The following is a 24,203-nucleotide window of genomic DNA, read 5'->3' as shown; positions in this document are numbered from 1 at the left end:
TAAATCAGAGTGATTCTTTAAATTCTTGCTTGACTTCTCATCATTTGCAAGATTCTTTCTCTATTTCACCTTTTCGCTATCATATTTCTAGATGAATCTTGCTTGTAGTGTTTGTTTCTCAAATTTCTCCCTTTTTGAGTTCCTTTGCTTCAGTCTCATATCCTGAGTCTCAAATGAAGTTTGAAGTACTTTCACCTTCATATCAGCTAGGTTCTTGGACTATTCAATAACATTACAATGTTATCAAAACTTGCATTCAGAGATCTCAACACTTTCTCAATCTTCTACAAATTAGTGATCGATTCACCATACATCTTCATCTGGTTCGTTAGCAGCACCACTCGCGAAAAATAATTCTGAAACTGACTCATCTTCTTTCATTTGAGTCATCTAAAATTATTTTCTCAGTGTCTGCAACTTCAACCTCTTTAGTTTTTTATCTCCATCGTACAAGTTGTTTAACTTGTCCCATATTTTCTTGAACGTTTCTTCTTTAATGATCTTCTCGAACACATTTAGATCCACACACTGGTGAATCAAGAAAGGAGATTTTCCATCTTTCTTCCTTTGTTCCTTATGTGTAGCTTTCTGAACATCATTTGCATTCACTTCCAATGCAGGTACTCCATCATTCACGATTTCATACACATCTTAAAATTTGAATATGAACTTCATTTGCGAAACCCACCCTTCGTAGTTCTCACCTTTGAAAACCTTTATATTTATTGAAAATTGCGTTGATGTTGTGTTTCCGTTTGCCATTACACATTCGCTCTGAATCACAATCGGACTCGTTGATACCAAAGGAATTATCAATATGTAAAAATTCACAAATTAAATGAGTTCGCAAATTTTAAAGAAAGAATGTGAACAAATTATGAAAAGAGAGAGAGAGAGACAATATTGTGTGAAAAGGAATTTATGAGATTGCTTCTTATTGATTTACAAAATATTACCTCTATATATCGGCAACCAAAACATACAATTTACAAACTATAGTATTCGACTTTATCAAATAGATGCTTATACTTTGACTCACATGTTGTATTCGACTCTGTCGAACACAACTTACTCCTAATCAACTTATATCAACTATATTGTGTCTAACACACCTATGCGAAATACAACTTTTCTACTAAAATACTGAATTACATCTTCTAACAAACGGGACAACCAGGTAGATATTTAAAATATTAATTTAGATAAAACTTAGAACTTCAATGTTATTATAATACTCTAAATATATATTAATAAGTATACATTTATTTATCATTCTTAACAAAAGTAAATTTTAATAAAATTATTTTTATTTTATTTTAATATCCTAGCATATATTTGGCAATAAGTTTAATGTGAAAATAGTGAAGCTACAATTTGAAGCATTAACATAAACATAGTTTGTTTGTTTTTTGACATATTGATATGTTCCAAACACTCATTATAATCTTATTTATTAAAGGTGGTTTTTGATGATGGATTTGTTTTTACAAAATTGAATTTTAATTAAAACTAGTCATGTTTGTGATTGATCCACTTATACTCTACTTTCTTTTCTCTCCATTTTTCAGTATCGACAATGTCAACGCCAACAACTTGTTGCTGGTTTGAATTTGAAACACAGAAGTGCATGCAGTAACAGTTCACAAACAACCTTTCATCATTTTATTTATGAGCATCTTGATTTAACATTCCCATTTATTTTCATTCTATTTTTACATTTCAAAAACCAAAATGCTGGTTGGAATACTCTATAAGTCTATATGATAGTGCCATCCTCTATTGTTGCCTTCTCCATCACGATTGTGATTCCTGATCGGATGTAAAAACCATCCCGAGGTCTATCTGCTTCTTGAACACCCTAAAAAACATTTCAATGGTAATACATCAGATACTTACTGTATGTTCGATCGACGCATAGTGCGTGATGATCTTACGCTATAAAACAGATAACTAACAAAATGACATCAAATGTAAAAGAGAGTCATGCTCACATCTTTGTTCATGATGATGACATCTTTCCCAATCCTAGCATTCTTGTCTATTATACACTTCCTTCAACAAAGACAAGAAACAACAAATATCAAATGAATACCCAACATAATGAGTTCAATTGAAATGTGGTTACTGCAAGTAACATTACCTGATTTTGGTGTTCCTTCCAATCCCAATCGGAACCTTTCCCTCTGCTAGCTCAGAAGCAATTTCAGATTCGGTTTGGTAATAGTCTGCTCCCATCATTATAGTGTCCTGTAAAAGATTGTTTTAAAATTTACGAATAGTATTTTATATATAGTGTTCAGAGTCTGTAACAAGAGTGTGCAAGACGGGTTACAACACAAAGTTTCTAATTTAGTCACAGTTAAACCGTGGAGTGAACACAATTTATAGCCTTGGTTCTATCGTTCTTGGTAAAGAAATCATGGTAGTTTACCTTGAGCTCAACGCCATAATCCAAACGCGAACGTTCACCCACAATGGAGTGTTGCACACTACATTCTCTCAGGAAACAGCCGTGTGAGATTATTGCATCCACAATCTACAAAAGAGCAACTCAAACACGGCAAGAAAAAACATCTCGTGATACAAAGTGGTTAAGATCGAACTTGGAAGAGAGATGATCATAGCCATACCCTGCATTTATCAATCTTCGTTGGTGGTAAGAATCTTGGAGAAGTGAAAATAGGTGTCTTGGGATCATAAAATTTGAACATTGGGCTCTGCAAGAGTAGCATATATTAGTTTCATGATAGGAAGAAAATTTAAACAACATATTTCTAATTGCTCAATATCTTGATTCTTCAATGTACCTCTTCGGTAAGAGCCATGTTAGCATCGTAAAATGATCGTATTGTTCCAATGTCTTCCCAATAGTCTCCGAAAAAGAACGCCTGAGAGAAAGGTGAAATATTTTTATTACCTCCGGAAAGAATGGAGGTATATTTATTGTCAAATTTCTCTTACTTGGACATTGTATTCCTTCACTGATGCTGGAATGATTTCAGATCCAAAGTCATTGGATGTGGGATACCTCCATTTCAGAAGCTTGAGTAAAACATCGGTCTTGAATACGTAAACCCCCATAGATGCAATAAATGGCGAAGCTATTGCATCTTGAGGTGACAATCCAAAAAGAGAGGTATCTACTTGCTGCACAGAAGTAACAAGAACTATTAGAGATAAAGTTAGTTATGAGTTAGTTAGATTAGTTATTCTTGTTATCTTCATTTTCATATAGAGTATTTTGTATTAGTTATCGGTTAATCGATAAAGTTATCGATAGGCAAGAAACTAAACTGTTTTACTTGAAATTTCATACATGTATAGAACTTACCATTGCTTTAAGATCAGCTCCCTTAGGTTTTTCTGAAAATTGGATGATGCGACCTCTGCTATCTACTTTGACTAATCCAAAGTCTGATGCGCGGCTGAAAATCGGGCAAATGGATATGAAACTTAGATAAAACTGAATTTGAAAAATATATATTGTTACGAAAAAAGAATTAACATGCATACAAAGAAGACTCAATGTAACATTTTCATACCTGTCACCAACAGCAGCGCATGATACTGTAATATCCGCATTTCTGTCAATGTGACTCTGCTTATATGTTTCAAGATGATCAGAAAACACTGAAAATGAAATGAAGAAATTATGAAACAAATAAATTGAATACCTGCACAAGATCCATGTAATCCATTCTGTATAGATGATCTCCAGCCAAGATTATTACATTCTCAATGTTTGTGTTCTTTGCATCCTCAAACACCCATGTAAATTGCCTCACAGCATCTGCTGTTCCTTGAAACCAATTCTTCCCGGCTTCTCCTGGTGTTTGAGTAGCCGCAAGAACCTATTGCGTGTTTGGTTCGTATTAGTTTTTTATGAATATATACACCATTCGTAATTAACAGCCGATTTCTTGATACATACCTCTACGTATCCATCTCCAAAGTTGATGCCATTTCCAAAATAGGTGCGAGAGATATGACGGTTAAGGGATGCTGAATTGAACTGTGTCAATACAAATACTTTGTTGATGCCGCTGTTGATGCAGTTGCTCATTGGAATGTCTATAAGCCTGTAGCATCCACCAACAGGAACCTGAAAAATGTAAACAATACTATGTATCATTACCGAATGAAACAATTCTCGAATTTTGAGTCAACAAAAACAATGGTTTGGTTAACTCACAGCTGGTGTAGCAGCTCGTTTGGTAAGAGGAAAAAGTTGAACACCAGAACCTCCTCCCAGTATGATGGAAACAACATTTTTAGGGTCGGCTTTTCTTCTCAAAAAAGACGGAACTTGAAATGTCTGAAGTTGTCACACATAAATACGAATCGAAGAATCATTTACCAAATAATGACATAAAATTTAGCTGCAGAATCTAAGGACCTAAGTCTTGAGTGTCATATTGATCAATACCATAATTAGAAATTATTAAAAATGATGTTATTAGTAATCTGTAACAATAATTATGACCACAACATAACATATTTTGAAACATTTGCAGTTACATCAGTCGCTCACGACATATGTAGCACAGCCACGGACACAGACACCAGACATGTCAAGTGACTTTGACTCAGACACAGAGACACAGACACTAGACAAGTCAAGTGGCTTTAACTCGCAATCACAAATTTAAAACTATGATAGAAAATAGATCACATGAAGTTATTTAGCATACCTTAGTCTCAGTGGCATCATTTGATGTAAGAACAGCAGACACAACACCAGGTTTTTTTACCTTCTTAACCCTCTCTTTGTTTTTCAAACTTATTTCCAACTTATTAATGTTCCATGGACTGTAATTCAAACCCCCTTTGATTCTCTCACCTAGAAAACCATTTTCTTGATGAAAAATATTGTCTTTCCTCAAGTTTGTTACATGGGTATTGGTCTTAAAGTTGACACAAGTAGACACCATTGTGATGGTTTCAATGCTGTGAAGAAATGCCACAAATTCAAGTCCTTGTAAAGAGCCAAACAAAAAAAATTATACTTTGATGTTCAAAGTTCAAACTGCAAGCAAATAAAGTGAAGTATACATTACGCTGAATTATTTTATTTTCTTATAAATCATGAAACATAACAGTTGTCAAATATTCAAAGTGACACTAAAATAATAGTAATGAAGTAATGAAGAGAAAGAAAATCTTACTTTGAGTAACACCAGAATGAAGTAACAATATGAAAACAGCAACACCAAAAAAGCTGAAGAGAATAATTAAGTGATTAAACAACCGTAGATTTAAGCTGATCTAAGTTGATTAGAATGAGATTTAGATATTTGGAAATTAGAGTGTTGAAACTTGAAATGTGATCTAGAGTGAGTAGTTTGAGTTTCCTTTATTGGCTTGTGAGCCAGTGAGAAAGGCCTCACGAGAATGATGGGGAAAATCTTATGGTTTTGGTTGGTATATATCAATTTTTGAAAAACTATAGGCAAGTTAATAATGTTGATTTGGTAGTATAGTCTATAATGTAATTTCTCACGGTCCATGTTTCTAGGTTACTCTTAGTCTTATGATACACGGAGAGTCTTTCACAAACAAACACATGTCAATGTATGTTTCTATTGCCACATAATTTAATAAATTAAATGAAAATATCTTATTACCAGATAATATTTTAAGTTGACAAAAGATTATTCTGATAAATTTATTTCATAAATTTTTTTTCTAGCTCTATAAATAAATAAATAAATAATTTAGAATTTATATTTTTTAAATTTAAATAAAAATATTTTGAAAGTTAATATTTATTGAGATATTAGATATAATTCAAGTTGAGTTGTGTGGTTCAAACTCAAAGTTAATAAGGGTTTACAATTTGTTACTTAGTTTATTATTTTACTTGGTATTCGAATCACTTAGGTGTATATAAATAGACACTTTGTAATTCAGTATTATAATTCAATTCAATAATATAATTTTTATTTCCTTATCCTCTCTTTCTCTCCTCACTAAAAATGCCTCAAACATTAACAAATTGGTATCTAGAGCTCCGGTTAAATTCTTGATTGTTTTTTCAAGAATCACACGTCAGAGATCGTGTTTCCGAGATCGTGGGTTGTTGTTGATCAGTCGCTGCAAAGATGAATGGTAACGAAAATCTACCAAACTTCCTTCCAACTCTTGACAACAAGAATTGACTTTGATGAGAAAACATATTCAATCTCTATTTGGCTTTCATGAAACCCTAGAAATGGTTACTAATGGTGTTCCCGCGGTTAGTGAAGAAGCAACCGATGCACAAAGAACCGCTCACAAGGATGCCAAGAAGAAGGATTGTAAGGCGACATTTTACATTCAATCGACCGTTGATACGACTAATTTCGACAGAATCGCTCATGTTGAATCGGCGAAGGAGGCATGAGATATTCTTGTCAAATACTATGAAGGAGGCGAGAAAGTCAAGATTGTCAAGTTGCAAACTTTATGACGACAATATGAATTATTGTCGATGGGAGAAGACGAAAAGATTGCAGGCTATGTGTCGAAGGTGTAGAAACTCGTCCATCTCATGAAGGGTTATGGTGAAACCCTAACTGATAAGATGATACTTGAGAAGGTAATGTGTATGTTGACCGCTCACTTTGATCATATTATCGTAGATATTCAAGAATACAACAATCTTGAAACCCTAAAACTAGAAGATTTGGTTGGTTCGTTGGAGGCGCATGAGATTAGGATTGTCAAAAGGAAATGGGTTCAAGACTTGATACAAGCACTACAGGCTCAATCATGGAAGAAGAATGATGGTTCCTACAAGTTCAAAGACAAAATCGACAAGACTCAGGGCAAGAAGTCTTAGTCGAATCCTCGCAAGAATAAGGTCGATGATAGAGCTTATGAATCCTCGAAAAGAGGAGAAGGAAATTGCTATCAGAAAGACAAAGAAGAGAAAAAGGTGTGTAGTGCTATAACTATGAAAAATGGGGTCACTTGGCCAATTATTATTGGTATAGGAAAGACAAGGGATCGACAAAAGGCAAAGACGAAGGAGCGAACCTTGAACGTCAAGATTCAGATGATTATGATGATATGGTGGTTATGGTTGCAGTTGCAGATGATCATGTCGAATCCAAGATCTAGTTCCTCGACTCAGGCGCTCGAATCCCATGACTGGTTGAAAAGTATGGTTAGTAGATTTTGACGATTCGAAGAAGAGTAAGGTCAAACTTGTTGATAATAACTCGTTACAAGCTGAAGGTACTGGCAACATGGTTATTCAAAAGATTAAGGGAGCAAAATCATTTATCAAAGATGTACTTTATGTCCCTTGAGTGAAGTGAAATCTGCTAAGTGTTGGACAACTGGTCGAAGAAATGTTCTCAGTGGTTATGAAAGGTGGAGCCTTAGAACTTTTTGACATCCAGAATAACTTGGTCTTGAAATCTCCTATGTCAAAGAATAGAACATTTAAGACCATAATCAGTTCAACTGAGGTACAATGTCTGAAAATAATCTTCGACCATAAAAATAGTTGGTTGTGGCATTTGAGGTTTGGCCATCTGAATATTAGGCCGCTCAATCAACTAATCACTCAAGATATGGTAACTGGTATACCAAGTCTTGAGATGCCCGACAAACTCTGTGAAGGTTGTCTAGTCAGAAAGCAGTCCAGGAAGTCTTTTGTTTCGACAATGCCAATGAAATCCTCCTACATACTCGAAGTTGTACATTCAGACATATGTGGTCCTTTTGAGGAGCATGCCATTGGTGGAAACAAGTATTTTGTTTCGTTTATCGATGAGTTTAGTCAAAAGTTATAGATCTGTGTGATAAAGAGAAAGGACGAATTATTCGAAATCTTTAAGAGATTCCAGATGCTTGTCGTAAACCAGAGTGAAAAAAAGATCAAGGTGCTACGAACAGATGGAGGTAGCAAATACACATCCAAGATATTTGAAGCATTGTATGCAGAACATGGTGTTGATGATGAGGTAACTGCTCCTTATACTCCTTATCATAATGGAATAGCAGAAAGAAGAAACAAGACCATATTGGACATGGCAAGATGCATGCTGAAGCAGAAGAATTTGCCAAAATCCTTATGGGGTGAAGCTTTTTTACCTGCTATTTATATACTGAACAAATGCCCTACCAAGAAGCTGAAGAACAAGGTTCCTAAAGAAGTGTGAAGTGGAAAACAGCCATCAGTGAGTCATCTGAAGGTGTTTGACTTTATGTGTTACAAACATATTTCTCATGCAAGAAGAAGGAAGCTTGATGACAAGAATTAACCTATAATTCTGGTAGGATATCATAAGACTAGAGCATACAGGTTGTTCAATCTAATTAATCAGAAGATTATGATTAGTCGAGATATTATGATTGATGAAAATTCTGCCTGGGATTGGAATTCTAGTAATGCAATTGATAAGCCATTGATGAGCTATAATTTCGACGAAGAAAATGATGATGTCGAAGTTGAATATATTGTCGATATTCCAGTTGAAGTCGAAGTTGTTGTTGACATACCCGACACAGTCGAAGTCAGAGAGGTTATGGCTAGCTCAAGTCAGAGACCTCAAAGAACTAGAGCTCGTCCAACAAGACTTCAAGACTATGAAGTGGTTGGTGATGATGAAGTCACAACAGATGGATAACTAGTTCATTTTGATTTACTTGCAGGTGCTGAACTAATCAACTATAGTGAGGCTTTAAAGAATATAAAGTGGAAGTCTGTTATGGTTGAAGAGTTACAAGCAATCGAAAGAAACAACACATGGGAGTTGGTCGAATTGCCAGCACATACAAAAACTACCAAAGTGAACTGGGTGTTCAAGTTGAAGCACAACATTGATGGGTTAATACCAATACATAAGACGAGATTGGTAGCTCGAGTATTTCTTCATCGAGCAACACTCGACTACTCTGAAGTCTTTGCACCTGTCGCAAGATTGGAAACTGTTCGACTAGTGGTAGCCTTGGCATGTAAGCAAGACTGGTCGACATTCATGTGAAATCGGAATTTTTGAATGGACCTTTAGATGAAGAGGTATATGTCACACAACCTCTCAAATTTGTGATTCAGGAGGAAGCGAGGAAAGTATACAAGTTGCACAAAGTGCTTTATGGTCTCAAGCAGGAACCTAGGACATGGAACAAGAAGATCGACTCATACTTGGTCAAATTGGGATTCGTCAAATGAAAATCTGAGTATGGTGTCTATGTTCAGGTTGTGACACAAGATATAACAATCATCTGCTTATATGTCGATGACTTGCTAGTTACTGAAAATAGCTTGCAGAACTTATTAAAGTTCAAAGAGATGATGAAGAAGGAATTTGAAATGTCGGATCTGGGAAAGTTGTCATACTTTATAGGGATGGAATTTCAAATGTCGGAGGAAGGTATGGTGCTACACCAAAGAAAGTATGTCAAGGAGATACGCAAGAGATTCAAGATGGATGATTCGACTCCTATATCTTTGCATATAGAACCAAATTTGAAGCTAGAGAAGCATGGAGAGGAAGATAAAGTCGATGCAACCTTGTTCAAACAAATAGCCGGATCTCTAAGATATGTGTGCAACAGTCGACATGATATATGTTTCTCAGTCGGATTAGTGAGCAAATATATGAGTGAACCAAGGGTGTCACACATGAAGGATGCAAGAAGAATCCTGAGATACTTAAAAGGATCGACAAACTATGGAATTTTATTTCGACGAGATTCTGAAAGCAAATAAGCTATGGTTACTTGTTATTCAAATGTTGATTGGTGTCGAGATAAGGAAGGTCAAAGAAGCACTACTAGATATTTCTTTCAAGTATTTGGTGCCCCAATCTCATGATGCTTGAGAAAGAAACCTGTGGTGGCATTGTCATCGTGTTAGGTTGAATATATAGCAGGATCATATGTTGTGTGTCAAGCAATTTGGATCAGATTTGTGTTGAAAGAGATCGAGACCGAAATGAAGAAACCTCTGGTACTGCAGATCAACAACTAGTCAGTGATAAATCTTACGAAGAATCCATTTTTTCATGGAAGAGGTAAGCACATAGAAGTTATATTTCAGTTCTTAAGGGAGAAGGTAACTCGAGGTGAACTTGAAGTAAGACATTTCTCAAGTGAAGCACAATTGACCGATGTTTTCACCAAAGGATTGAAGATCGACAGATTCCTAACGTTGAGAAAGAAATTAAGAATAGTTCAGATCGACAATGATTAGTGTGTCTTGACAACTTGAATTATAGAGGGTATGTTGAGATATTAGATATAATTCAAGTTGAGTTTTGTGGCCCAAGCCCAAAGCTAATTAGGATTTAGAAGATAAGCCTTAGTTGTTGTTGTAAATATATAAATATATAAATATATATTATCATTATTTTTTTTATTAAATACCAATAACTAAAAGAGAAATAATGTTTTTGTATACGTATAAAAAGTAAAATTATATGCCTCAATAGACGTATGTGGTGACGTATCAAATACAAACATCAATATTGAGACATATCTCACAATCAAATTTAATAAATCAATCATACAGACTCGCTCATCTACAATTTATTTGAATTAATCTTAATAACCAAAATTATAATTATAATAGTGAAAGCAAAGTAATAAAATATACGATCACGATAACAATTTTAGGATATATGTTGATTCATCAAAGATTTATAAAAATACCTAATGGAACCAAGACAAAAGATTTTTACGCAAAAGATTTCTACGCAATGACAACAGTAAGAGACAAATAATAAGAGAAAAAAAAGTCAATATTACAATGAGTATGTTATGTTGTGAACCATAGTCAATATATAGTTTGTGAACCATAGTCAATATATAGTTTGGTTTTCAATTGAAAATTTTATTTTTTATATTAGATCATGTATTTATTTATATGGAGATCATATATAATTAATTATCTTATAGAATATTATGTCGATATTCAAAATATAAAAGATAAATTTGAAAAAATTCCGTCAAATTCCATATTGTGTATTAGTTGGAAAAAAAATTTAGTCTCATATTGCTTAGGTGAAATATATTTCAATCTTACTTCATTATATAAGGAAACTTCTTGTAAACACACCAAAAGTTTATTGAGTTTTTCCTTCTTCACTCTCATAACTCTCCGTTTTTTAAATTGTCGAAGCGCCAACCCCTTCCCCTTTTTTTCTGTTGAATTTTTCTAGTATTTTCTTTAATTCTCTTTAGAGAATTATGTTAATTTCTCCTCATTTGAGTTGGGAAATTATCAAGTATAATCTTTGGATTCTCTTTAGAGAATTATTCGAATTTCTCTTTGTTTGAGAAATCATTTTGAGTGGTCAAAATGACCATATTATTACGATTGGTTGTTATATTAGATACTAAGAGTGATATTTATATCATATTCGGATGATTTTTGTACCATCAAAGAGTGTATTTCTAGGCCGATTATCTACTACACAAGTAGTAATCATACAATATAGAATAAAGTGTTTTATCCTGGAGGTGGTGCGGTAGTTCGACTGCTTTGTATAACTTTTGGCAGTGTCACGAAACGTCTTAAAGAGAGCGAACTAGTACGCGACCCGACCCGATAATTTCTTATGTAGCTAATTTTCAAAATCGTGAAACAATAATTTTAAGACATTTCGAACTGTCATGACTACTGAAGAAATTAACGGTAAAAAAATATGGATTTAGATGGAACACTTAATAGTATTGAAGCTGAATATAATGTACATATTAAAGCGAACATTTACAATTCAGAAATGAAAACAACTTATGAAAAGAGAATGATTACAAAATTCTATTATGAATGGACTTGCAGATGATCTGTGATTATTACAGTAGTTGCGATACTATAAAATAGGTTTGGGATGCTCTTAAAAACAAGTGTGACACGAAGAAGCTGGAGCAAAGGAGTATACAGGTAGTCGTTATCTCAAGTATGAGATGGTATAGATGAAAGATCTGTGGAGATTCAATGTCACGAACTTCAAAAGATTGCTTATGAGATCATCCCAAAAGATACGTGTTTAGATGAACTATTTTAAATTTCCTTTATTATTGACAAACTGCCCCATAGTTTAAAATTTTTTAAAATTATGCTTTGCTGCAAAATAAAAGAATTTTTAATTGAGATTCTGATTATTTGTCTGAAGAAGAATCTTAGAAACATGATTAAAGAGAAAAAGTATTGGTTGTTTCAAAAAACAAAAAGAAATTTGGTGTAGTTCTGAAGCCATTTGACAAATAATTAAAGAATTTGAACCGTAATGTTGTGAACCGAATTAAGAATGAGAACCCTTCAAAGATCCCAATTACTCCAATTGGTAGGCAATAACCACCACCAGAACAAAATGACACTGATGTTTTCTCTTAATTCAATTATGGAAAACTAGATCATATGATTAAAATATGTAAGATCAGACTTGAACCTTGTGTTGCCCTTAATGGACATGTTAACTTGACTAATGAGCGATTTATTGCTTTGATCACTGAAATCAACGTGATTGGTGATTCTGATGGTTGGTGGTTAGACATTGGCTCCTCTCGTCATGTTTGTTATGATTGTGCAATGTTTAAACATACACGAATAAGAAAGTGTTATTGGGAGTTGCCCACACCACTAATATTGTCGGTATTGGAGAAATGGAACAGAGTCCACCTCTGAAAAGACTGTAATCTTGAAGGATGACATGTATACTTTAGAGATTATAAAGAATTGTGTTTCTAGTTTTATTCTGAATAAGGCATAGTTTAGTCAGTCTATTGGAGTAGATTTGTACACAATCACTAAAAATGATATTTTTGTGAAACTGCTACGGTTAAGACTTTTGCGAATGAAATTGAAATTCAATTTAGTAACAAGATTAAGAGATTTCATGAACTTAGTAGACTTGCCACAAATCTATGTTTAAGACTCTTTAATCATGTTTCTAAGATTCTTCTTCAGACAAATAATCAGACTCTTTAATCATGTTTAAGATTCTTCTTCAGGCAAATATTAAGAGGCTTGCCACAAATCTAAGATTCTTCTTCATGAAATCTCTTAGAAGCTATTTATGATAAGATAGATTCCATTTTCTGGATTTAGAAGGTATTTCCTTGTCATCTCTGGATGTAGATTTGTGGCAAGAAGCTATTTATGATAAGACAGATTCCATTATCTGGAATCTAACATGACCTTGCACTTAGTAGACTTGCCTCATAGTTGTAAAGCACTAGTTTGTAAACGTGTTTTGAAAAAGAAACTAAAGTCCAATGGAACAATTGATAAGTGTACAAGGCTCGCCTTGTAGCCAAAGGTTTTAGGCAAAGAGGAAATATAGATTTCTTCGATACTTTTTCTCCAAGCACTTGAATTTACATCCATTAGGGTACTTATTTAAATGGATTCTATTTGTGACTTAATAGTACACCAAATAGATGTTAAAACAACTTTTGTAAACAGTGACTTAGAAGGAGAAATCTATATGGACCAACTGGAAGGGTTTTTAATTCATGGGTAAGAAGACAATGTCTGTAAGTTAGATAAGTCTCTATATGGTCTAAAACAAGGTACAACGCAATGACATAAGAAGTTTGATAACTTAATGATATCAAATGGGTACAAAGTGAATGAAAGTGAAAAATGCATTTATTACATATTTGAGAATCGCATTTGCACTATCATATGTCTCTATGTAGACGATATACTCATATTTTGATCAAACATTCAGGCCGTAAATGATGTAAAATAATTATTGTGCAACAACTTTGATATAAAAGACCTCGGAGAAGTGAACATGATTCTTTGTATCAAGATCACGATATCCGAGCAAAGAATTTCTTTGGATCAATCAACCTGTGTGAAAAAATCTTAAAGAAATATACTTACTTTGACTATAAACTTGCGAGCACACCATATGATCAAAGTGTGAAACTATTTAAGAACACTGGTGAAAGTGTCAGACAAACAGAATATGCGAACATCATTGGCAGTTTTAGGTATGCCACTGATTGTACAAGACCCGACATTGCATATGTCGTAGGATTGTTACGCAGGTTTACTAGTAAACCGAGTAACGAGCATTGGAAAGTTATTGAGTGAGTCATGCAGTATTTTAAAAAGACTGTGAATCTCAATTTGCATTATCAGAGAGTTATTGTTGTACTTGAAGGATACAATGATGCAGATTAGAATACCTTATCAGATGATTCTAAGCAACTAGTGACTATGTATTTAATATAGCTGGAGGAGTTGTATCCTGGAAATCAAAGAAACAAACTATTCTGGCTCAGTCCACGATGGATTATGAGATGATAGCATTAGCGACTACTAATGAAGAAGCAAGTTGGTTAAGATGCTTGCTAGCTAAGATTCCTTTATGGGAAAAACATATGTCAACTATGTTGATCCACTGCAATAGTACCGCGACTATTGAAAAAATGGAAAACCATTATTATAATGGTAAAAGACGTCAAATAAGAAGGAATCACAACACTTTCAGATATTATATCTCTAAAGGAGCTGTAAGAGTGGATCATGTACGCACTGATGTAAATTTAGTAGATTCTTTGAGGAAAAGATTAGCTAGGGAGAAAGTCCATAATACATCAAAGAAGATGAGACTAATGGTTATACAAAAATGAGTTGCTAATGATGGTAAACCAACCTAAATGACCGGAGATCCCAAGAAATAGGTTCAATGGGTAATAACAAGTTGTAAATAATATGAGGTGATCATGCTAGAGTAAGTAAGAGAAGCATGAATCCTGAAGCGATAAGAGGATGAGATGATACAAAATCTTAATGAGATCTATATTTTGTATGAGGGAGTACTTATGCTACATGAGTACTCTTTATAGACTCGCATATGTGATTGTGGAACTTAGGTTAGTTCCTATGGAATTGCGAGGCAGAATTCCTAGAACCTTCACTAAACCGGGATATATGTGTAGTGCCATTAAAGCACATACTATTAGAATACACCTTAAAAAAATGTTGTGTGGGGGGTTGATGTCTGAGATAGAGTTCAAGACAATTGTGTCACTCTTGTTGAATCAGAATCCTACTTGCTACGTGTTAGTTGTAAATTTACGTGTCGGGTTTTTGTTATCGTATCCACAGGGATTGTAAGATATCACCGCCGTTCGATGGTTGTATTAATTCTAACTCAAGTAACAATAGGGTTTTGATTGGTTGTCACGTTATCTTGCATAAAAAGGTATTAAATTGCGGTAAAAGTTATGGTTTGAATAAATGAGAAATATTGCCAAAGTTAGGGTTCGATGATTACTTTGCATGTATTTGTTCGGTCAACAATCTTATAAACTCCCTTAGATGATAAATCATTTCACAAAGTCCTCCCAATATGTTTCTCTCGAACACACATTGTGAGTTTTCCCATTTTGATCCATTGTTTCTCTCGAACACAATCTATCAAAATGACAACTTTTTGGTTCAACCTTATAGTGAACAAAATCATTCATTACTATCTCTAGCTAACAAACAAGATTGGATGAAAACCTAGGTCAAGAGTTGGTAAACATCTCTCGATCATAAACCAACACAAAGAGTTTTAAATAGAAACAAAGTTTTCATCATATATTCACCATTAAAGAGTTTACACATGAAGATCCTTACATTTACACACAAAGCTAGTAATCACCTACATCTAACCTTGACAAACGGATGACTTAGCTACTCATTTTCATGGTAGCTTGGTCGGCAAGTTTCGGAAGAAGGTTGATCAACATCCAAGTCGGATAATCGAGATTGGATGGGAATCCACCTTCTTTTTGTGGAAGATGGTTACAAGATGAAGAGAAATGAAGTCTAGGGCATAAAAGCTCCCAAGAACAATGCTGTAAAAATATATAACAAAAGTACAAAAGTGGAAAAATGAGGTAAAAACTAGGTATGGCACTCAAAAGTGGCACCTGCTACTTATAGAGTAGTACTGGGCTGTCATGCTCGCTAGGCGAGCAGAATGGCTCGCCTAGCGAGGGTCAAATTGTGGCACCAAAGGCACCTGCGCCCAGAGAAACAGGGTCTGTTAAACTGTCATGTTCGCCTAGCGAACAAACCTTCGCCTAGCGAAGGACACGCTCCAACCTTCGCCCCAGCGAGGTTGAGAGGTTTTGCTACTGGAATGCTCGCTGGGGACTCGCTATAGCCTCGCCTAGCGAGTGAGTGCTGGCTGCGCTTTTCACCAAAACTGAACGAACTCACTACCACCTTCGCTAGGATCTCGCCTGGCGAATTTATTGGCATTTTACTGGAGCTTTTCGCTGGAAACTCGCCTAGCGAGGCCTTCGCTTCAGCTCTCGCCTAGCGAGCAAGCTGATGAATGCAAATTCTCTTTGGTTCCTTTGCCAACTTTCTTGTGTCTTCATTTTCAATTATTTCATGCCTTCTTCCTGCACAATAACACACAAATCAAAGGTACCAAGATCGTTTATCAATGTAATGCATTTCATCTAAAACAAAGGTGGTTTTGACAATTTAGCAAGGAAATAGAGTGAAAGATGCCCACATATGATAGCTCAAATAAGCACTTTTGGGAATCTAACAACTCTCCCCAACTAGATTCTTGCTTGTCCTCAAGCAAAGTATGCCCCTTGAAGAACAAGAGGATTTGCCTTAAGAAAAAGGTTTCTCCGAAGTTGGATAAAACGGCTCAAACACAAGCGAATCAGCATATACAAGTTTCCAACGGTTCGAATAAAATAATACATAAGAACTAAAACTTAATAGCTTATGCGAAATATTTATCTATCTACAACAATACTATTTTGAATGAATCACCCTATCTCTCCTCTTCGAATAAGGAATGAAGAATTTACGCGTTTGCAACCGCGGGAATAATCTCACTCTCTAACAAACAATGAAGAAATCAAATAGATTCATACAATGTCTAACAATCATAAATGGTAATGTGGAAGCATAAAGATCACTAAGGGCTTTTCGGTTGAAGCTTGGTTAGGTTAACAAACAAGGGTCATTTCTAAGGCCATTGAAACGAAAGTGCCGATGCAAAAGAGACATTCACAGTATTATTCACACATCTCGACTTTGTTTCATTTGTTTCTTATTTGAAACCTTCACAACTCATATTCCACAACTCAAATTTTTTTTTTATTTTTATTTTTCACTATTTTTCTTCCAAACAAGCATTCATTTTCATTCTTTTTATTTTTGTTCTTTTCTTTCACATCATATTTACAAAACAGATGTTTCTTTTCTATATTTTCTATACATATATTTTTTTATGCTTGCTCGGTTTTTCTTTTCTTTTTCAAGAGTTGTGGTACTTACCGATTCTTTTTCGTTCTCCCCAACTTACTTCTTCCTCACCCTATGTGAATGCTCCTAACTTTTTACGGCAAAAGAACAATAATCAAGATTTTCCGGGTTGTAAAAAAAAGATTTTTGAGATCTCGCTTTATTTCAAGCCGAGATTCAACTGTTTAAGCTCAAAGGGGTTAACAAATACTCTCTCTGCTCACAGGTAAGTTGTTTTTGGATGTAGTTGTGCTCAAAAGAAAACAAGTGCCTTGATCATTTCTAATTGCTTCCACAATTTCACAATAATAAAAGACAAAGCATGAATCACATGAATCAACAAAACTTATTAGAATCCAGCATTTAAGTGTACAATGGAGGTTTCCTCACAATTTGTGGTTTTAAGTTCTAGATGAAACATTCATTCAATTATGTTGCAAAAAGACAATATTCAATTTACCAAAAAGAGTAAAGTTCCTAATGCATTCTAAAATTCTAGCCGGAGGTAACCATGTACCTTAGCTTCATTCACTTGTTTATTCTTATCATTGCCATCCAAGCTCGGATGCACCTTCATTGGGTACTTCTTTGAGGAGAAACCAATCTAGAAGGTTTGCCACTTAATCAACCAAAAATTTATTAAACAAACAAAATTAAAAACATAAATAAATAACATTACTGAAAATTTAAATTGTTCATGGGGGACAAAACACCCCAACAGTACAAAATACAGAATCCGAAACTACAAAAGAAATAAACAAAAAAATGAAAAATACAAAAACTCAACCCTCTAAGGGCTCAGAATCCTCCTCGCTACCGGCTTCAGAACCGGTAGCCTCATCATCAACATCATCATCATCATCATTAGCTGCAGCACCTGAAGCGCCCGCCCCCTCACCAAACACAGGCCTGTCCACAGGCCTGTGTGAGAGAGATGAAAATGAGAGAGTGTGGAGAGTGCTCGGTTAAATTGCCTCAGCAGAGTTGCAAAAACAGAAAAGTTGTGTTTGGGCCAATTGAGTGCCCTGCTGAGGTTTTAAATAAGTGCTGTCATGCAGCGCTCGCTGCTGCTTCGCCTAGCGAGCAGCTAGCGAGCATGACAGCAAATGCTTTTTCAAAGGCAGCAGTTCATGTTCATACAGCATGGTTAGCACTAGGAAACCCAACACACACAACACAAAAAACAGTAAATACTTACAATGTTGGGGTGCCTCCCAACTAGCGCTTGTTTAACGTCGGCTAAGCTCGACGGTGCGATGCTCACAGAGGAGCATCAAGCGGTATTGTGCAGCTTCCGCTGGCCATTTTGTTTGTAGAGCTTCCGGGATCCATTTTGTTGTGCAACCTCCTCAAGGGATTTGTTGTCTTCAAGAGGTTCTTGATGAACCTTCGGTAAAATCTAATACCACCCTTTTTCGGAACTATTTGCACAACGCTCACCCATTCACCGTCGGCTATAGAACAATTCATCCCGGCCTCCACTAATTTGACAACCTCCTTCTTTTTTAGCACCCGCATCAATTGATTCTCTTCGTTTGTGGACAAATTATTGCTAATGATCACGGGTTTAGCACAGTTATCATCAAGGTACACATATTTCAAATGTGGCTCTAGTTTCGGCTCCTCCACTATATTTGTCATATCCACGCCTTCCCTTGTCTCTTTATGATAGACAAGTTCTCCACAAGCTTCTAATTCATTCAACCATGCTTCCATCTTTTTTTCTTTAGTTTTGGTCGAAAGTTGGTAGACTCCGATAAGAGGTCTTTCAGAAGGATTAGAAATATGGACCTGGTTTGCGACCTCCACTAGCTTCTCCTCTGTGGCATCGATTCGGAAAGAATCATGTTTATCATTGAGATGCTTTTTGGCTTCAAAAAGATGGAAGGCTACCTCTTCATTTTGGACCCTTACCTTCATCAAACCGTTATCTACGTCTATCATCATGCGCGCGGTTTTCATGAATGGTCGGCCCAGGATGAGCGGAGCATCATCATCCTCTTCCATATCAATAATAATAAAATCAACCGGGAAGAAGAATTTATCAACTTTGACTAACATGTCTTGAGCCACTCCATATGGTGCAGTGGTAGATTTATCAGCAAGTTGCAAAGTCATCTTCGCAGGCTTGATATCAACATTTCCCAATCTTTTGATAATGGACAGTGGAATTAAATTGATGCTAGATCCCAAATCAATCAAGCCATTACCCATGTAGGTGTCTCCGATGGTTACCGGTAGAGCGACTCGTCCCGGATCGGATTCCTTCCTAGGGAGGGTTTTTTGAATGATGGCACTACATCGTGCATCAAGCAAGATTGTCTCAGGTTCCGTGTGCCTCCGTTTTTTTGTAAGTATGTCCTTCATGAATTTGGCATACTTGGGCATTTGCTCCAAGGCTTCGGCAAACGGAATGTTGATTTGCAATTGTTTAAAAATACCCATGAACCGGGCGTAATGTCGTTCATTCTCCCTTTTGGACGGAGCATGAGGATAAGGAAGGTTTTGGATTGGAGTAGCGCTCACTACCTCCTTTCCTTTAGCAATTCTCGAACTCCTCCATCTAGGTTTTTTTACTGGCTCCACCACTACTTCATCACTTGTATTTTTCTCAATCTCCACACTTTTTTTCTTTTCAACTTCACCATTCTTTTCGTTATTTTCAACTTCTTCCTTCTCATTCCACTCCCCCACTTCACCATCAATATTTTCCTCAACTATTTCCTCCTCATTTTCTCTCTCAACTCTTTTTTTATTCTCACTCATCAACTCCCTCCCACTTCTCGTTGTGATCGCCTTACAATACTCCTTAGGATTTGCTTGCGTGTTTGCCGAAAAGGAAGGATCGGTTTGTTGTTCCGCGATTTGCTTAGCAAGTTGCCCAACTTGAGTCTCGAGATTTTTTATGGCTGCGTCATTGCTCTTTTGATTGGCCATTGACATTTGCATGAATTGCGTCAATGTCTCTTCTAACTTAGAATTGACGACCGGCGTTTGTTGAGATTGATACGGATTTTGGGGAGGGTTTTGACGGCTAGAAGAACCACCTCCATAACCTTGGTTTTGGTAATAGTTACTTCTAGGTTGAAACCCTTGGTTCCCTTGGTAATGTTGTTGTTGATTTTGAGGGTGCGGTTGATAAGGTTGTTGTTGTTGTTGTGGTCTCGGTTGGTAGTCCCTTTGGTTTGCCATGTAGTTTACTTCTTCAAACCCCGGAGGTGGACAGAATCCGGTGTCATGCTCACCTTTACAAAGCTCACAACAAGCTATTTGTTTAGCTTTAGACGGTTCTCTCAACTCTTTAATTTGTTGCGTTAAGAGTTCCACTTGTTGTGAGATGAGCTTGTTTTGGGCAAGGATGGCATCGTTCGTCCCTAGCTCAAACACCCCCGCCTTCTTCAAAGAATTTCCTCAACTTTGACTCTGAAGATCATTTAAAGCCATTCGATTTATTATGTTTGTGGCTTCTTCGGCACTTTTTGACAATAAAGAGCCACCCGAGGTAGCATCCAACAACGTTTTGCAGTTTGGTTGAAGTCCATTTTTGAAGATATGGATTTGAGTCAATTCATCAAATTCATGCCCTTTACATTTCTGAAGCATGGACTTGAATCTTTCCCACGCTTCATTTAATGATTCACTGGTTCCTTGTGAAAACACCGAGATGGCCGTCTTGGATTCCATGAATCGGTTATGGGAGAAAAATCTTTCGATGAATTTCTCTTCTAACACGTTCCAGTCTGGCATTACGGCTGGTGTTTGATCTAGGTACCAATCCTTTGCTTTACCGAGCAAAGCGTGGGGAAATAATCGTCTGAACAACGGAAGCTCCTGAGCCTGATCCACTCCGGCAGCCAATGCTATCTCATAAAATTTTGTGAGAAAAGCAAATGGGTCTTCATGGTCCATTCCGGTGAATGGACTTCCATATAATAAATTCAGAGTTCCCGTTTTCATCTCAGCTTGCCTCCCTGTGTGGTTGGCAAACTGAGCGGTGTTCCTTGGACTGTTTATGCATGGAGTAGAAATAGGTGGTGGTGGTGGTGGCTCCATGTTTGGTATGAATGGTGGTGGATTTGTGGTAGAAGAACTTTCTCCCTGCTCTTGGCGTTGTCTAGCCTGCTGCCTCCTACGTCTCGTTTTGCTATTGAGCCTCCTTGCGGTTCTCTCGATCTCAGGATCAAAAAGAAGTTCGTCCACAGGGATTTGCCCTCGCATAAAACGTAAGCTGCACACTAAACCAAACAGATTACAAGCACAAGTCAAAAATTCACAAGCTAAAACTTAAACAACCATTGCGATGCTCGCAATATCAATTTACAATCCCCGGCAACGGCGCCATTTTGTTAGTTGTAAATTTACGTGTCGGGTTTTTGTTATCGTATCCACAGGGATTGTAAGATATCACCGTCGTTCGATGGTTGTATTAATTCTAACTCAAGTAACAATAGGGTTTTGATTGGTTGTCACGTTATCTTGCATAAAAAGGTATTAAATTGCGGTAAAAGTTATGGTTTGAATAAATGAGAAATATTGCCAAAGTTAGGGTTCGATGATTACTTTGCATGTATTTGTTCGGTCAACAATCTTATAAACTCCCTTAGATGATAAATCATTTCACAAAGTCCTCCCAATATGTTTCTCTCGAACACACATTGTGAGTTTTCCCATTTTGATCCATTGTTTCTCTCGAACACAATCTATCAAAATGACAACTTTTTGGTTCAACCTTATAGTGAACAAAATCATTCATTACTATCTCTAGCTAACAAACAAGATTGGATGAAAACCTAGGTCAAGAGTTGGTAAACATCTCTCGATCATAAACCAACACAAAGAGTTTTAAATAGAAACAAAGTTTTCATCATATATTCACCATTAAAGAGTTTACACATGAAGATCCTTACATTTACACACAAAGCTAGTAATCACCTACATCTAACCTTGACAAACGGATGACTTAGCTACTCATTTTCATGGTAGCTTGGTCGGCAAGTTTCGGAAGAAGGTTGATCAACATCCAAGTCGGATAATCGAGATTGGATGGGAATCCACCTTCTTTTTGTGGAAGATGGTTACAAGATGAAGAGAAATGAAGTCTAGGGCATAAAAGCTCCCGAGAACAATGCTGTAAAAATATCTAACAAAAGTACAAAAGTGGAAAAATGAGGTAAAAACTAGGTATGGCACTCAAAAGTGGCACCTGCTACTTATAGAGTAGTACTGGGTTGTCATGCTCGCTAGGCGAGCAGAATGGCTCGCCTAGCGAGGGTCAAATTGTGGCACCAAAGGCACCTGCGCCCAGAGAAACAGGGTCTGTTGAACTGTCATGTTCGCCTAGCGAACAAACCTTCGCCTAGCGAAGGACACGCTCCAACCTTCGCCCCAGCGAGGTTGAGAGGTTTTGCTACTGGAATGCTCGCTGGGGACTCGCTATAGCCTCGCCTAGCGAGTGAGTGCTGGCTGCGCTTTTCACCAAAACTGAACGAACTCGCTACCACCTTCGCTAGGATCTCGCCTGGCGAATTTATTGGCATTTTACTGGAGCTTTTCGCTGGAAACTCGCCTAGCGAGGCCTTCGCTTCAGCTCTCGCCTAGCGAGCAAGCTGATGAATGCAAATTCTCTTTGGTTCCTTTGCCAACTTTCTTGTGTCTTCATTTTCAATTATTCCATGCCTTCTTCTTGCACAATAACACACAAATCAAAGGTACCAAGATCGTTTATCAATGTAATGCATTTCATCTAAAACAAAGGTGGTTTTGACAATTTAGCAAGGAAATAGAGTGAAAGATGCCCACATATGATAGCTCAAATAAGCACTTTTGGGCATCTAACACTACGCAAAGGTTCAAGTCGTAGACACATTTGTTTATGCACAATCTTAGAAACATTTGACGATACTTCTGAAATACTTTTTTAAATTCAAGTGGGGGATTGTTGAAACATTATGTCAATATTCAAATATAGGGAGATGAATTTGAAAAAGTTCCTTAAGTCAAGTTCCACATTGTGTGTTAGTTAAAAAAAATTCTTAGTTCTACATTGCTTAGGTGAGATATATTTCATTTCTCACTTCATTATATAAGAAAATTTCATGTTTCATTTCAAAACAAACCAAAAACTTATTTTGAGTTTTTCCTTCTTAACTTTCATAACTCTGCGTTTTTCGAATTGTCAAAGCGTCAACCTATACCCCTTTATTTCTACTCGTTGAATTTTTCGAGTATTTTCTTAAATTTTCTCTAGAGAATTATGTTAATTTCTTTTCCGAGTATTTTCTTGAATTCTCTTTAGAGAATTATATTAATTTCTCCTCGTTTGAGTTGAGAAATTATCGAGGATAATTTTTGGATTCTCTTTAGAGAATTATTCGAATTTCTCTTTGTTTGAGAAATCATTTTGAGTGGTCATATAACCACTATGAATTCTCTTTAAAGAATTATTGAAATTTCTTTTGGTTTGAGAGATTATTACGACTGATCGTTATACCAGATACTATGAGTGATATTTATACCATATTCAAATGGTCTTTGTACCATCATATGATGTATTTCTAGACCGATTATCTACCGTGCAAGTAGTAATCGTACAATATAGAACTGAATTGTTTTATCCTTAAGGCAGTGCGATAGTTCGACTGTTTTGCATAACTTTGGACAGTGCCACGAAACGTCTTAAAGAGAGCGACCTAGTACGCGACTCGATCCGATAATTTCTTCTGTGACTAATGTTTAAAACCGTGAAACAACATTATCTAATTTAAAATCTGATTAACATATTACTGAATTCGATTAATAATTAATTAAAATCCATAATTAATAAATATATATAATCAAATAAATATGTATACTTATTATTATTATTATTATTAATAATAGTAATAATAATAATAATAATAATAATAATAATAATAATAATAATAATAATAATAATAATAATAATATTAGAATATATTTTATTTTATTTTGCTACAATTACATTTGT

General features: G+C 35.8%; 1 protein-coding gene across 1 annotated transcript; it reads right to left on the bottom strand.

Moving 5' to 3' along the window:
- Positions 1-1,639: 1,639 nt before the first annotated feature.
- LOC127105212 (glucose-1-phosphate adenylyltransferase large subunit 1) lies at positions 1,640-5,452 on the bottom strand. Its single transcript, XM_051042374.1, has 14 exons — positions 5,166-5,452; positions 4,692-4,975; positions 4,193-4,315; positions 3,932-4,102; positions 3,675-3,851; positions 3,543-3,598; positions 3,332-3,425; positions 2,962-3,147; positions 2,808-2,888; positions 2,631-2,717; positions 2,432-2,536; positions 2,141-2,247; positions 1,992-2,052; positions 1,640-1,858 (listed from the first exon to the last, which is right to left on the bottom strand). Exons 2-14 carry the CDS (start codon positions 4,929-4,931, stop codon positions 1,757-1,759), a joined length of 1,590 nt encoding a protein of 529 aa, XP_050898331.1. The 5' UTR covers positions 4,932-4,975; positions 5,166-5,452; the 3' UTR covers positions 1,640-1,756.
- Positions 5,453-24,203: the final 18,751 nt, after the last annotated feature.

Source organism: Lathyrus oleraceus, chromosome 7 (genome assembly GCF_024323335.1).
Source record: "Lathyrus oleraceus cultivar Zhongwan6 chromosome 7, CAAS_Psat_ZW6_1.0, whole genome shotgun sequence".
Lineage (NCBI taxonomy): Eukaryota > Viridiplantae > Streptophyta > Magnoliopsida > Fabales > Fabaceae > Lathyrus > Lathyrus oleraceus.
The sequence above is the reverse complement of the archived record's forward strand: the minus strand, read 5'-3'. Positions and strand labels throughout refer to the sequence as shown.